We start from the raw sequence: 15,516 nt of genomic DNA, 5'->3' as shown, positions 1-15,516 counted from the left end.
ATTCACGGAAAGAAGAGAAATACAAAAATAAATTAATAATTTATAGAAAATAGACATTATGCAAATCAATGTTGGGCTAAAAACAAAATTAATAGACATAGATGAAAATCTAAAGGAAACATTATTTAAAATAATAATGGATTCAAATAATAATTCTGACAGTGAAACTGAGAATTCTTCAGAATCTTATATTTCAGATGAAATAATAGATAGTGAATCAGAAATTTCTGATGATTTAGAAGAATATAATAATTGTATTCAAGAAAAATCTTGTTTAAATCATATAGAGGATAATAAAAATGATGATTTATAAAATCATGTCTTAATTTCAAGACTTAAATATTAATGTGTTAACAAACAATAATATTTTAGAATTCCTTAAAATGATTAAGGATCCAGTATTAAAATCTACAATTATAGATCAAATGGAGAATACTGCATCAACTAGCAATAATAATAACATTCTTGTTAAACAAGAACAAGCTTATTGTAATGCCCGAGATTTTATTTACTGTAATCTGAGATTAATCTGAAATGATTTATGGATTAATTAAGGTAAATATAGATGAAATGAACCAGATCAGGAAAGACGAGAAACGACGTGAAATATGGGCGAGGGAGACGCCATCCGCGCACATGCGCGATCTGGTGCGCACACATGCGCGGGCTTGGCAGAAGACCCCGCGCATATGCACGTCGTGAGGGCGCGCATATGCGCGAGGTGTCCAGTAACCAAAGTGATTGTCCAGAGGACCTCGCGCATATGCGCCGGCGGAAGGCGCGCATATGCGCGAGTGGTGGAATGCACGAGACAGTAAGTCTCGCGCATATGCGCGACTTATGTGCGCGCATATGCGCGAGCAGTCCAGCAGCTGATTTCCGGATAGAACTTCCGGCGCATATGCGCGCGGCATGCAGCACGAAAAAGAGCCATTTGCCCCTTATATATATGTATATATGTATGTATGTATATACATATCTTTAGTAAAATGAATTAGAAAAGAAAAGAAGGAAACCGAGAGCTCAAGTGGAAAAGTTTCAGAGTTTCGCATTAGAGCAAAAATCCGCTCGTCTGATTTTGAATTTGAGTACAGTACCGAGTTCTTAGCGACGACAGCTATAACAGGACGTAAGTTTTGTTACGTTTTGATATCGTTTGAAATTATGATGTTGTCAAAATTGAATACGAATCATATATGGTGTTTCTGATATAGTAGACATCGTATATTTGAAATCAGATCGAAGAACGGACTTATTATATAATTATTATGATTTTCGGAAGTGATATGAATGAGATTGCACCGATTTGAGATTATGATCTGTTATCGCTGGGGTTATGAGCTGTATTGTTATTGATTATGTCTCGTGATAGTATGTATGTGATGTTGAGACTGACGGGGTTATCAGGACCGTATTATCATACCGTCGAAGCATCAGTAGATTGGTGTTAATCAGATTCAGTATTGATTATGATTGTATCGTTCTGTCGTGACATTAATCAGATTATGTTTGATTTGTATAGTGATCAGATCAAGTCGTGAATTGGATTGTATATTGATATTGTGTTTATTTGATATTATCATTCCAGATTTGATATGGACATATTTGACTTCGAGACTTCGACTTCGTCAGATCGAGAAGATAAAAGTATAAGTCAATGTGGTATTGGGAGATCAACTCAAGTAGGATATACTTGGGTTTCCCTAAATCACATACTTATTGTTATTGTATACATTGATTTGATTATTATATGATGTTCTATTGATTTGTAGGAAGCATGTATTAGATGAGTAATCTTGTGACAGAAGGGCCTGATAGTGGTGGGATCGCCACGGGTACATTGCACGATGTCACAAGATAGTGTATTGGCGATAGTGCCCAAGTCTGTCACCGGATGATTGGTTATCGATGTGGATAGAATTGGAGTTTTTTCTATTACTGGTGATCGATACCATATCGATGTGGATAGAATCGGAGTTTCTTCTATTACTGGTGATCGATATGGAATGCCAACGTCTGGAAACCGGGATCCCTCGACTAGGAATGAGTCTAGTCTTAGATGTGGAGTCACGAATATGATTTATAGTTTGATATTGATTCATGTTTCTGATTGCGATTCATGTTATGAATATATGCTTCATGTTTTTATTTCTATTATATGAAATGCATGTTTCGTTGATTTATACTGAGAATATAATTCTCACCGGAGTTATCCGGCTGTTGTCTTGTTTGTACGTGTACATGACAACAGGTAGGACAGGTTCAGGGTCAAGGAGATGAAGAGAGACCGTGATTAGAGTGGAGACTATGGACTTTGATTAGAAATGGGGTTTGGACACTTGATGTTTAGTTGTTAAACCTTAGTTAGAATAAATGTATGTTATACAAGACTCGTACTTTAATTTATATTGATATGTATAATAGCTGAATGCCATAACGTTCCACATGTAATAGTGTATGTTAAAAAAAAAAATTAGACCCTGTTTATTATAATTGATTAATTGGTCTCAAAGATGATTAAGAATAGAATTAGCGATAATTAAGAATCGAATTAGCGTCAGGGTCCCCACACTTATTCCATGAAAGATGTAAAAAATCTTCTACAACAGAAATATAATAAACAAAATCGAATTACTATACAAGATTTAGTAAAAGAAATTGAAAATCTTAAAGAACAAGTAAAACTTTTACAACATAATAATAATAGTTTAAATTATCGTATTTCAATCATTGAAACACATAATTCAGTTAATAATTTTTAAAATTTTGATAATTTTCAAGATATTTCTTTTCCTGATCCAAATCAAAAACATTTATCTGTTTTAAGTATGATCATATCTCAAAAATGGTATACTAATATTACTCTATTAATTGAAAATTCTTATAAAAAGAATTTTATTTCTATGATTGATAGTGGTGCAGATTTAAATGTTATACAGGAAGGATTAATTCCTACGAAATATTTTCATAAAACTATTCATTCTCTTTCTCATGCAGGAGGAGAACCTTTAGAAATAAATTATAAATTACCAAAAGTATATATTTGCAAAGATAAAAACTGTATCCAAACCAATTTTTTATTAGCAAAAGATATTTCTAGCCAACTTATACTTGGTCTTCCTTTTATTTATCAAATATATCCTCTAACTTATGTTGATGAAACATGTATTATAGGAACTTTTCAAGGTAATCCTATTTATTTAAAGTTTATAACTAAATTTGTTCATAGAATTCTAAATAAATTACAAGAAAAGATTGATAGGAAAACTTTTCAAATTAATTCTTTAAAAGAAGAAGTCAATATTTTAACTATAGATGATAAATTACAAAATCCTAAATTACAGGAAAAAATTAAAATTAATTATAATAAATTCTCATTAGATATATGCAATGATCTTCCAAATGCTTTTTGGAATCGTAAGAAGCATATCATCTCTCTTCCATATGAAGAGAATTTTGATGAAAAGAATATTCCAACCGAGGCTCGTCCTTGTCAAATGAATTCTGAATATTTAGAATTATGCAAGAATGAAATTCATTCTTTATTAGATAAAGATTCAATAAAACATTCTCAATCTCCTTGGTCATGTACTGCTTTTTATGTTAATAAACATTCTAAAGAGGAAAGAAGAGTTCCTAGATTAGTCATAAATTATACACCTCTTAATAAGGTTTTAAAATGGATTAGACATCCTATTCATAATAAAAAAGATTTATTAGATAGATTAGTACATGCAATCATATTTTCAAAATTTGATTTAAAATCAGGATTTTGGCAAATTCAAATAAAAGAATCTGATAGATATAAAACTGCTTTTAATGTTCCAATAGGACATTATGAATGGACAGTAATGTCATCTGGACTTAAAAATACCCCTTCAGAATTTCAAAAAATTATGAATGATATTTTTTATAATTATAGCAATTTTATAATTGTTTATATTGATGATATCTTAGTATTTTCAAATGATATTGAAACACATTTTAAACATTTAGATATGTTTAAAAATATTGTTATTCAAAATGGTCTTGTTATATCAAAATCTAAAATGATTTTTTTTCAAACTAATATTAGATTTCTTGGTCATATGATTGAGAAAGGAAAAATAATTCCAATACAAAGAAGTATAGAATTTGGTTCGAAATTCCCAGATATTATAACTGATAAAACTCATTTACAAATATTTTTAGCAAGTTTAAATTATATTTCTCCTTATATAAAAGATCTTACTAAAGATTCTGCTATCTTATATGATAAGTTAAAGAAAAATCCTTTACATTGGTCTGAAAGACATACTATAGCTGTTAAAAATATTAAGGAAAAAGTTAAAAACCTTCCTTGTCTTATGCTTGCTAATCCCCAATGGGACAAAATAGTTGAAATTGATGCCTCAGATATAGGTTTTGGAGGAATCTTGAAACAAAAGATCCCCAAATAAAACAAGAATATCTTATAAGATTTTATTCTGGAAAATGGAATAATGCCCAGCAAAAATACTCCACAGTAGCAAAAGAAATTTTAGCTATTGTTAGATGCATTTTAAAATTTCAAGATGATTTATATAATCAAAAGTTTATAATAAAAACTGACTGTAAATCTGCAAAATTTATGTTTAACAAAGATTTTAAACATGATGTTTCTAAACAAATGTTTGCAAGATGGCAGGCTCATTTAGCTCCCTTTGATTTTGAAATTATTTATAAAAAAGGTGAAGATAATCATCTACCCGATTTCTTAACTCGGGAATATTTATCCTAATGTTTTCATTTACAGATATGTATTCTCGAGGAAGAGGAGAGTCCTCTTATAGAGGGCGATGTGGTAGGGGAAAACCCCCTAATATTATTGCACAACATGGAAAGCAAAGGCTAATAGCCCATAACTTATCTAGTTCATCAGCCAGTAGTACTGAGAAAAATGAGTTATACAATGAATTTCAAGAATTCTTGAAACAAAAGCAGAGAAATAATACAGATTCTCAAGCTTCAGCATCATATGCGAATATCATTAAAGAAGATGAAAATGATTCAGCTCTATATACAGAGACAAAACATCGAGAATTGATTCTTCTTATAGAAGAAAAAGATACCCAATGGGAAAAAACTCCATGGACTATCATGGAACGATACGTAACCGATACATCATATGTATATGGTTCTTATAAGCAAAGAGGATTTTATGAAAATCTTCTGATATCTACAAAAAGTGTGGATATAACTCACTTTTTCAGTAATACTCAGCAGAAAGGATGTTATAACTTCTCCAAGTTTATCATTAAGAAGATAATATCTATTGAGGAATGGGGTATATCTCCATTGATGGAAAAAGAATTTTATTCTGAAAATCATAAAATGAGTTTTAAATTCAATTTTTGGAATTATATTGAAAGTTTAATAAAACTTTGTTTTATGAAAATGAAAAAAAGAAACATACATGGTTTCTAAAGATTTGTAAAATGTTTTTCACCATCCTATTCCAAATTGGTTTTTTATTTGGTGGAAGATATTTGGTGTATCTGCAAAAATTTTGCCAGAGGTTTTTATAAAACCCATGAATACTTGGCTAAATGTTTTCCCAAGTATTAAAAAATCATTTCCTGAACATTGGATCGATGGCAAGACTTTATGTTTATTTTTCATGGAATTTGGAATACCATGGATATGGAAATGACAACCAGAATTTGTATATACTGATGAAAGAATCCCTTGCATATGGCGAGTCAGTCTCACTAAATTTTGGGACAAATTACTACGTGAAGATCCAGAAACTGGAAAGCCTTATTGTTATGACACTCTTCATCAAATGGAGGAAAAAATTTCATTATATCAGAAAGAACTTCATCATGAACAAGAATAGGAAAAAGCCTCTATGAGTCCATTCAAGATTCTCACTCAGAAATATTTTGAAATTTATTCAAAAGATAAAATGATTGAGATTTATATTGAAGAAATGAAGAAAGATCTTTTCCAGAATATTGGATGCTCTGATTCAAAGTCAGATAAATTTATGGCGTCTGAATCCAGCGAGAATCAATTCATACATCTAATGGAAATGCAGGACGCACAGGATCCAGAGGATGATACTCCTCAATTATCTCAAATAGAAGATATCTTTTAAAATTTGAAGAAATCTCTAAAGGAAAATCTCAAAGATGATTAAAAATTTGTTGGAAGTGGAATCTTACTATTCAGAGTTGGTGGAATAACACATATGGCATATCATGACAAAAGTGGGTAGAATATCACTGTATACTTTTTGAATTTTGTAACCATGTTACTTTTTACTTTAATAAAGCATTTTACTGTTTTTATTTTGAGATGGAATCCGGGGTTTCATGTCCGGCTCTTCTATCTATTTATAGGATCATTCTGTGTTCTTAGAAAGACACGGTTGAGTTTAGAAGAGCCGGACATGAGTTTAGGGGAGCAAACTCAACCGTGTCCTTCTAAGAACACAGAATGATCCTATAAATAGATAGAAGAGCCGGACATGAAACCCCGGATTCCATCTCAAAATAAAAACAGTAAAATGCTTTATTAAAGCAAAAAGTAACATGGTTACAAAATTCAAAAAGTATATAGTGATATTCCACCCACTTTTGTCATGATATGCCATGATGTGTTATTCCACCAACTCTGAATAGTAAGATTCCACTTCCAACAAATTTTTAATCATTTTTGAGATTTTTCTTTAGAGATTTCTTCAAATTTTCAAAGATATCTTCTATTTGAGATAATTGAGGAGTATCATCCTCTGGATCTTGTGCGTCCTCCATTTGCATTAGATGTATGAATTGATTCTCGCTGGATTCAGACGCCATAGATTTATCTGACTTTGAATCAGAGCATCCAATATTCTGGAAAAGATCCTTCTTCATTTTTTTCAATATAAATCTCGATCATTTTATCTTTTGAATACATTTCAGAATATTTCTGAGTGAGAATCTTGAATGGACTCATAGAGGCTTTTTCCTATTCTTGTTAATGATGAAGTTCTTTCTGATATAATGAAATTTTTTCCTCAATTTGACGAAGAGTGTCATAACCACATGGCTTTCCAGTTTCTGGATCTTCACGTAGTAATTTGTTCCAAAATTTAGTGAGACTGACTCGCCATATGTAAGGGATTCCTTCATCAATATATCTAAATTCTGGTTGTCATTTCCATATCCATGGTATTCCAAATTCCATGAAAAATAGACATAAAGTCTTGCCATCGATCCAATGTTCAGGAAATGATTTTTTAATACTTGGGAAAACATTTAGCCAAGTATTCATGGGTTTTATAAAAACCTCTGGCAAAATTTTTGCAGATACACCAAATATCTTCCACCAAATAAAAAACCAATTTGGAATAGGATGGTGAAAAACATTTTACAAATCTTTAGAAACCATGTATGTTTCTTTTTTTCATTTTCATAAAACAAAGTTTTATTAAACTTTCAATAAAATTCCAAAAATTGAATTTAAAACTCATTTTATGATTTTCAGAATAAAATTCTTTTTCCACCAATGGAGATATACCCCATTCCTCAATAGATATTATCTTCTTAATGATAAACTTGGAGAAGTTATAACATCCTTTCTGCTGAGTATTACTGAAAAAGTGAGTTATATCCACACTTTTTGTAGATATCAGAAGATTTTCATAAAATCCTCTTTGCTTATAAGAACCATATGCTTATGATGTATTGGTTACGTTTCGTTCCATGATAGTCCATGGAGTTTTTTCCCATTGGGTATATTTTTCTTCTATAAGAAGAATCAATTCTCGATGTTTTGTGAAACGACCTCTAATTTTTTTATTTTATTTTTATTTTTTTTTATAACCTTAAATCATAAATTCTAAATGCTAAACTAAATTAAATAATTTAACAAAATCATGAATCATAATAATTTCTTAATTTAAATCTCAAATGCATGAAATAAAATCATAAATCATCGGCTAACCAAAATACCTAATTCGACCTTCGAAAAGATCGGCTAGCAATAAAGCATAAAAATAACTTTAATAAAAATCATTTGCAAAATCTTTAAATCCTTAAATCTATCTAGTTAGTGCGGAAACACAAAGGCCTTCGGGTGTGTACTGCTGCACTCGATCGACTCAATCGTCACCGCCTCCAAAATCATCAAATCCTGCATCATACAAACCTAGTGAGTCTAAAAACTCAACACGTTCTAAACATGGATAACAAATAATACATATACATCCACATACATTTAAATTCATATTTTTATTTAAAATAATCCTTTGAAAATAATATACCATTAAAAATCATTTGAGCATAATTAAATCATAACTAGTAAAATCATTTTAAAATAACTTTAAGCGTAAATAAATCTTTTAAAAATCATTTAAAATAAGCTATAATCATCATCATGAATCATATATCATAAAATCATTAAAATCGTAAAGCTTTCAATCATATATCATTTTGGGTGAAGTTTGATCCTTGAAAGTGACTAGCTTTTATCATTTGGTCGACTGCAGTCTTAGCTCCACATGGCCCATGGGGGTGTGCACTAGGCTACACCTTGAAAATACGATCGTCGGGGCTCCTTCGGGGGCCTTCTCCCATAGACGGGCTCCCTCTGGGGCCTTTTCCCATAAATGGGCTCCCTCTGGGGCCTTCTCCCGTAAATGGGCTCCCTCTGGGGCCTTTTCCCCTCACGACATTCCCACAAAATTGTAAGTTCACCGTCCTCAACATAAACGGATCCCCCACAAATCATAAATCATATATCATATCTTTTGTCACAGTCAATTCACATCCCTCAAAATATTTTTCATTTTCTTTAAAAATCATAAAATAAGACAGCTTTCCAAAAATAGCATTTTTAGACAGTAGAAATTGCATAGCTTTACCATAAATCGTAAAAATACACATTATCATTAAAATCATCATATAAAAATCATAAAATATCATTTTACATGCATTATGATCCTTCGGGACGCTGCCAAGCATTATCGTATTTTCTTAAGTGTAAAAAGACCTTTTTACCCCTGGACGTAAAAATTCTCATTTTTTTACCTTTTTCTCACTTTTAATGACATGGAATTATTATAAATAATTATTTAAACTTACATGAATTTTCTCATATTTTTATTTGGCTTAAATCGATGACTTTTAAATTTAATCTTTAAATAAGACGTATTAACGTGTTTTAATCTCGAATTAATCCAAACCTTAATATAAAATTCCCAAATTAAAAAATTAGACTTTTAATAATTATTTAAGCTTAAACCTAATTTTTCCTAATTTATAAAGCTTAAAAATAGGCGTTTCAATTAATTCGTTAATTAACGTTTTGTGCGGCGATTAAATCCCGGAAAATTCCGAAACTCGTTATTTTGATCCCAAATTTTAAAAATAACATTTTTAGTATTTATCCTACCCTTCCAAATCATGAGCCACACCCGTGGACCCATGGTTCTATTTTTAGTTCTTAAAATCTCGTTTTTTGACCCTTAACCGAACACACCGAGCTATCTCCTAATTTACCCGAGCCACGCCCGAGCCACCTTGAACCAAAACCTAGCCAACCTATCTAGGGACCCTACTGTGCAAGCCCAGCCCATAGAACCCGGCCCTGGCCCACGCTAAAGCCCCTGGAACTGAACCACAATTCTGTACGTGTGTGAGTGACTCTCCTACTCTTCACCAAGACTCCTAGCCCACCAGGAGACCTCCAGCCGAGCCCCCACCGAGCCCTCATGACCCCCACCATCACTGGACCATGCCCCGACCTACCCAGACCTAGCCCAGCCCCTGAACCCAGTAGCCATCCACCTGAAGTAAAAAAAACCAGAACCTGCGCGCTAGCTTCCACTTGATCCTGAGGTCTCGGCCTTCATCTCCTTCTAGCCACCACGAGCCCAGGCTGCACCAGACCCTGATCCGAACCCTAACCCTCTACCCTAGACCCTGCTTGACCAGCATGGTTCACCCTTAGCCCTCCTGCCCTCTCTCCCTAACCATAACAGCCGCGCACAAGCTTGGGGGAGAGTCCTAGTTCACTAGGACTCTTCCCTAGCCACTCACACGTACCTAGCCGCCCTAGGACCCAACCCAGCCCTAGACCACGACCCTTAGGACCCAACCCCAAGCCCTGGTCGAGCCCCAAGCCCCCATGCAAAGAAACAAGCCCCTTGGATCAATAACATGCCCACAAGACTCCGACAAACTCATGGTTCCTATTTTTAAATTTTCCTACGGTTCCAGCATGATTTTCTTGTTAAAATTGACATGTTTTGCTAATATTTTAATCATATTTTAACATGTTTTGGCAGCGTACTCGTTGGAATCAAAATCGTTTTTCAAATAATTGTAAAATCATTAAAACTTTAAAAATACGCAACTTACCGTAAAATAATCGAACCCACATATTTTTCATGCATAAACAATTAAATCAAGCATATTATGATTTGTATGATGTTAAAAAAAAGTTTAGGAAACGTGCCTTTGCGTTTATAACGCTCGAATATACGATCTTCGGCGAGGGTGCGACGTTGGACGACCGGACGACGAAGAACTCCTAGCCTTTTTCTCCTCCTTAATTTCGAAAATCAGTATGTGCTTGTGTGTGAAATTTTCGGCTGAAAGGTGCCAAGGGTTGTGGTGTTTTCAAAACCTAAATCACTTATTTATAATTAATTTAACAAGTTAAATAGGCTTTGGTTTGGGCTTGTATGATTAAGGGTAATTGGGCCTTCTTTAAATCATTAAATTGAGCCCAATAACACTTAATTAATTAAATAATAAAAGTTTATAAAATAAATTTTCTCAAAATAATATTTTTGATCTTTTAAAACTCCTTGTTTGCCCAAAACCGGCTTCCCGGGAAAAATCGAGCTCCACTCGTAAAATAAATTCGAACTCCAATATTTTTAGGAAAATTAAATCATTTTAATCATATTAGGAAGCCTTGCCACTATTTAAATAAAAATACATATTCTTGTCTTGGTCGTCCCCGGTCTCCTTCCCCCTACCTATTATCGAATATTCGTGCAAAATCTTTAATTTCATGAAAACATGTCACATAATCATTTAATCATGCAATCCTATATTTAATCATATAATAAACATCATGCTAGCATTTAAAAGCAATTAAATAAAACAATTAAGCAATTAAAATATTTTTGCATGCATGTGGTTTACGTGGACTGATTTTTCGGACGTTACAATTCTCCCCCCCTTAATTAGAATTTCGACCTCGAAATTTTCCTTGACTTGATGATTGAAAAGTTTAGATTCCTTCATCCACCTCAAACTTAACCTCTAGCTTAAATCTTACTTTTCAATTCAGTTCTCAAAATCTTGAAAATTGCAATTCTAACCCAAAAATTCTCAATGTCGACTCCTAAATCTAGCTCAAGTAGCGCATGCATCCTATTTTCCTCTAAGTTCTTCAATATCCCAATCAAATCCCATCACCCAATTTAACATTTCATGCAAGAAGAGCATAGAAAAATGTTAAACAGCTAGGTTACCTCGAAATCAGTGTAGTGTCAGCTCTGTCTCATCTTCTGTAGCTTGCATCACATAGACTCTTCCGGTCATGGGTTGCCTAGGCTTGGTGCAATCCGCAGGCTTGTGTCCCAACTCCTCGCACTTGAAGCACTTGAAGGTGCCCCACATGCACTTGCCATAATGTGGACGATTGCACTCCTTGCAAAGTGGTTTTTCATCAGCTTTCGGAACATTTTCTTTAGGTGGTTGTCCTTGTGGTTTTGGTGGTTCTGGTTGCTTAGAAGGTCCCGTATGAGGCTTCTTATTACTCTGATTAGCTTGCTGAGCACGGTTCCTCTTTCGCTGCATCTCCCAATCGATATCCTTCAATGACTGCTCGGCTCTAAGAGCCCTGGCAACGGCGGTAGTATAATCAGCAGGATCGACAAGTGTCACATCGCGTCGGATAGTCGGCCTCAAACCATCTAGAAAATGTCGTAATTTTTCAGCAGGATCATTGGCAATCAAGGGCATAAAGTGACAGCCCCTATCAAACTTCTGCACAAACTCGGCAACAGTCCAATCCCCCTGACGGAGACTCATAAACTCTCTCTTAAGCCTAGAACGAACATCGGATGTGAAGTACTTGTCATAGAACACTCTCTTGAATCCTTCCCAAGTCAAAGTCGCCATATTCACTCCTCGCTCCGCTCCCTCCCACCATAAGGAAGCGTCGCCTTTCAACAGGTAGATAGTACATCGAACGCGATCGGCGTCCGCCATGTCCATATAACGAAATATTACCTCTAATGATCTAATCCATCCCTCAGCCATAAATGGATCAGTAGTGCCATGGAACTCATCGGGGTGCATCCTCCTGAAACGCTCATATACTAGCTCTGGCCTACCCATTGCTCCATTCCCTACGTGTTGCTCAAAGAAACGGGCCATACCGGCTAGTACACGGGCACTAGCATCCTGACCAGGTGGAGGCTGTGGGATATCCTCCTCCTGTGTACCCTCATCAGTCCTAAGCACATTCCTTCTAGGAGGCATCTCTGTATACGTCGTCCAAACCACGTAACCAACATGCATTAATTTTTTTTTTTTTTTTTACATGCAACTAACATGTATAACATGTATTATATAAACATTTAAAAGAATTTTAAGCATATAAAATATAAAGCAGTAAAAACTCACATATTTGAGGCGTGATTTCTTGAGCATCTCGAAGTGACAGTACACAACCCTTTCGGGAAAACCTGGCTCTGATACCAACTGAAACGACCTCTAATTTTTTTATTTTTTTTATAACCTTAAATCATAAATTCTAAATGCTAAACTAAATTTAATAATTTAACAAAATCATGAATCATAATAATTTCTTAATTTAAATCTCAAATGCATGAAATAAAATCCTAAATCATCGGCTAACCAAAATACCTAATTCGACCTTCGAAAAGATCGGCTAGCAATAAAGCATAAAAATAACTTTAATAAAAATCATTAGCAAAATCTTTAAATCCTTAAATCTATCTAGCTAGTGCGGAAACACAAAGGCCCTCGGGTGTGTACTGCTGCACTCGATCGACTCAATCGTCACCGCCTCCAAAATCATCAAATCCTGCATCATACAAACCTAGTGAGTCTAAAGACTCAACACGTTCTAAACATGGATAACAAATAATACATATACATCCACATACATTTAAATTCATATTTTTATTTAAAATAATCCTTTGAAAATAATATACCATTAAAAATCATTTGAGCATAATTAAATCATAACTAGTAAAATCATTTTAAAATAACTTTAAGCATAAATAAATCTTTTAAAAATCATTTAAAATAAGCTATAATCATCATCATGAATCATATATCATAAAATCTTTAAAATCGTAAAGCTTTCAATCATATATCATTTTGGGTGAAGTTTGATCCTTGAAAGTGACTAGCTTTTATCATTTGGTCGACTGCAGTCTTAGCTCCACATGGCCCATGGGGGTGTGCACTAGGCTACACCGTGAAAATACGATCGTCGGGGCTCCCTCGGGGGCCTTCTCCCATAGACGGGCTCCCTCTGGGGCCTTTTCCCATAAATGGGCTCCCTCTGGGGCCTTTTCCTCTCACGACATTCCCACAAAATTGTAAGTTCACCGTCCTCAACATAAACGGATCCCCCACAAATCATAAATTGTTGCGACTTTGATTGTTGCACTCCCAAGAGCAGGTTGTCCACAAGTAGTATAATTCGGTGAGTCCGAATATCGTATCCACAGGGAAGCTAAGGTAATTACAAGTCGACTACAATGTCTTTTTGTTTTTGTTTTTGTTTCTTTTTAATTTTAATTGAATCTTTAATGGGTAAATTTTAATTGTTCAAATTTAAATTTAAGTAGTTGAGATTAAAGGATCCACTCTTGGTATTTTAATAAAGTTAACATTAATGAACAATATTGAAATCCACTTAATAAAATGGTTCCAATATATTAAATAATCATATTTATATTATGTTATAAATTATAATCTTATAAGTACATAATATATACCAAAACTTATAAATGTGGTCAAGTATTTATTGTGCTATATATATTTGTAAACACTAAATCAAGGTTCCCACTTTAAATGGTTGGTAAAACCAAACAAACATTTAAATGGTACCAATAAATTAATACTATAATATATTCATATATAATAAATCAAGGAATCCAAGTTAAATGGTTGGTAAAACCAAACTAACATTTAAATGGTTCCAAGAATTTAATATTATAATATATTTATATATAATAACTCAAGGCATCCATTTTAAATGGTTGGTAATACCAAACTAACATTTAAATGGTTCCAAGAATTTAGTGTAACATATAGCAACAATAAATCAAAACTCCCACTTATAAGTAGGGTATAAAAATGCTTAAAGAAATAAATATAACATAAACAATAAATAATGATTAAATAATATAAAACATAGATTCTTACCTTATAATAACCTTATTATCATGCCAAGAGCTTCACCTTATCATCTCAACTTTAGGAAGTTAGCTATTCATTATTCAAAGTGTAAAACTTTGAATATGAAATTAACAAGCTAATTATATTTAAATGAAGAAATAAAAGAAAAATATAGAGAGAAATATTATGAACTCAAAGATTTGTTCATAGAATGAGGGATATCTCAATACATTACAATGCACCCCTATTTATAGCCAAATTTGGGGAGACAACCACAAATAAAATATTATTTTTTTACACATAAGTCTTCATTGGTGTTCCAAGAAATTAATATTATATTGCACATCACTTTTGACAAGCATCTTCTCCGAATTTTCTTCTTCACATAAAATGAAACATGTGGATAATTGAGTTGTCTAGTTGTGGTATTTTTTTCAGAATATTTGACCAAGTAGTTTGAGAGATATGGTCAAAATACTAGAGCATGGTAAAACTGCCACTCCTTCGGTAACTTTAATTGTTGCTTAATTTGATCCCAATTGTGAGAGGATTTTTATCTCATGCTTGCCACCAATATTGTAGATATTAACATCAACTTTCTACAGGTCCAAGAATCATCTTAATCCCATTTGCAACGCCAAGGTTATTCTTGTTTTATCGAACCTGTAAAAATAGTAAAAACTTATAATTACACAACAACTTATATTTTATACAATTTATTATAAAACATATAATATTTAAAAATTTAATAAAACAAAAACTATATATTTATATTATAAAACATTTAATTAATGTACAATTTTTATGTTTATCACACCTCCCAACCAGCTTATTGCTAGTCCCTAGCAATTTAAGCGTTAATAGCAATACAAAACATATTGATTAATTTAAATAGAAATGTAATCAGAACTATCTAAGTGTTTAAATAAAATTTGAAAACTGTCAAAGTTATATCAAGATCATCATAATTATAATTTATGAAATAATTTGAGATGATTAATTTAAAGCTTATTTTAGGTAGTTAAATGTACACGGCCTTCAGAAATTCCTAGTAAGAGTCTCAACTCCATATCCTCACAGGTTAATAAATGTTTCAATTTATGGCAACGAT

At 32.9% G+C, this 15,516-nt stretch overlaps 1 protein-coding gene across 1 annotated transcript; it reads right to left on the bottom strand.

Moving 5' to 3' along the window:
• Positions 1-11,501: 11,501 nt before the first annotated feature.
• LOC140805508 (uncharacterized) lies at positions 11,502-12,509 on the bottom strand. The gene has a single exon (XM_073161777.1). The coding sequence runs from the start codon at positions 12,507-12,509 to the stop codon at positions 11,502-11,504; it is 1,008 nt and encodes a 335-aa protein (XP_073017878.1).
• Between the last annotated feature and the right edge of the window lie 3,007 nt (positions 12,510-15,516).

The sequence above is a fragment of the Primulina eburnea genome, chromosome 11 (assembly GCF_022965805.1).
Source record: "Primulina eburnea isolate SZY01 chromosome 11, ASM2296580v1, whole genome shotgun sequence".
Lineage (NCBI taxonomy): Eukaryota > Viridiplantae > Streptophyta > Magnoliopsida > Lamiales > Gesneriaceae > Primulina > Primulina eburnea.
Note: the sequence above shows the minus strand (reverse complement) of the source record. Positions and strands in the feature narration are given on the sequence as shown.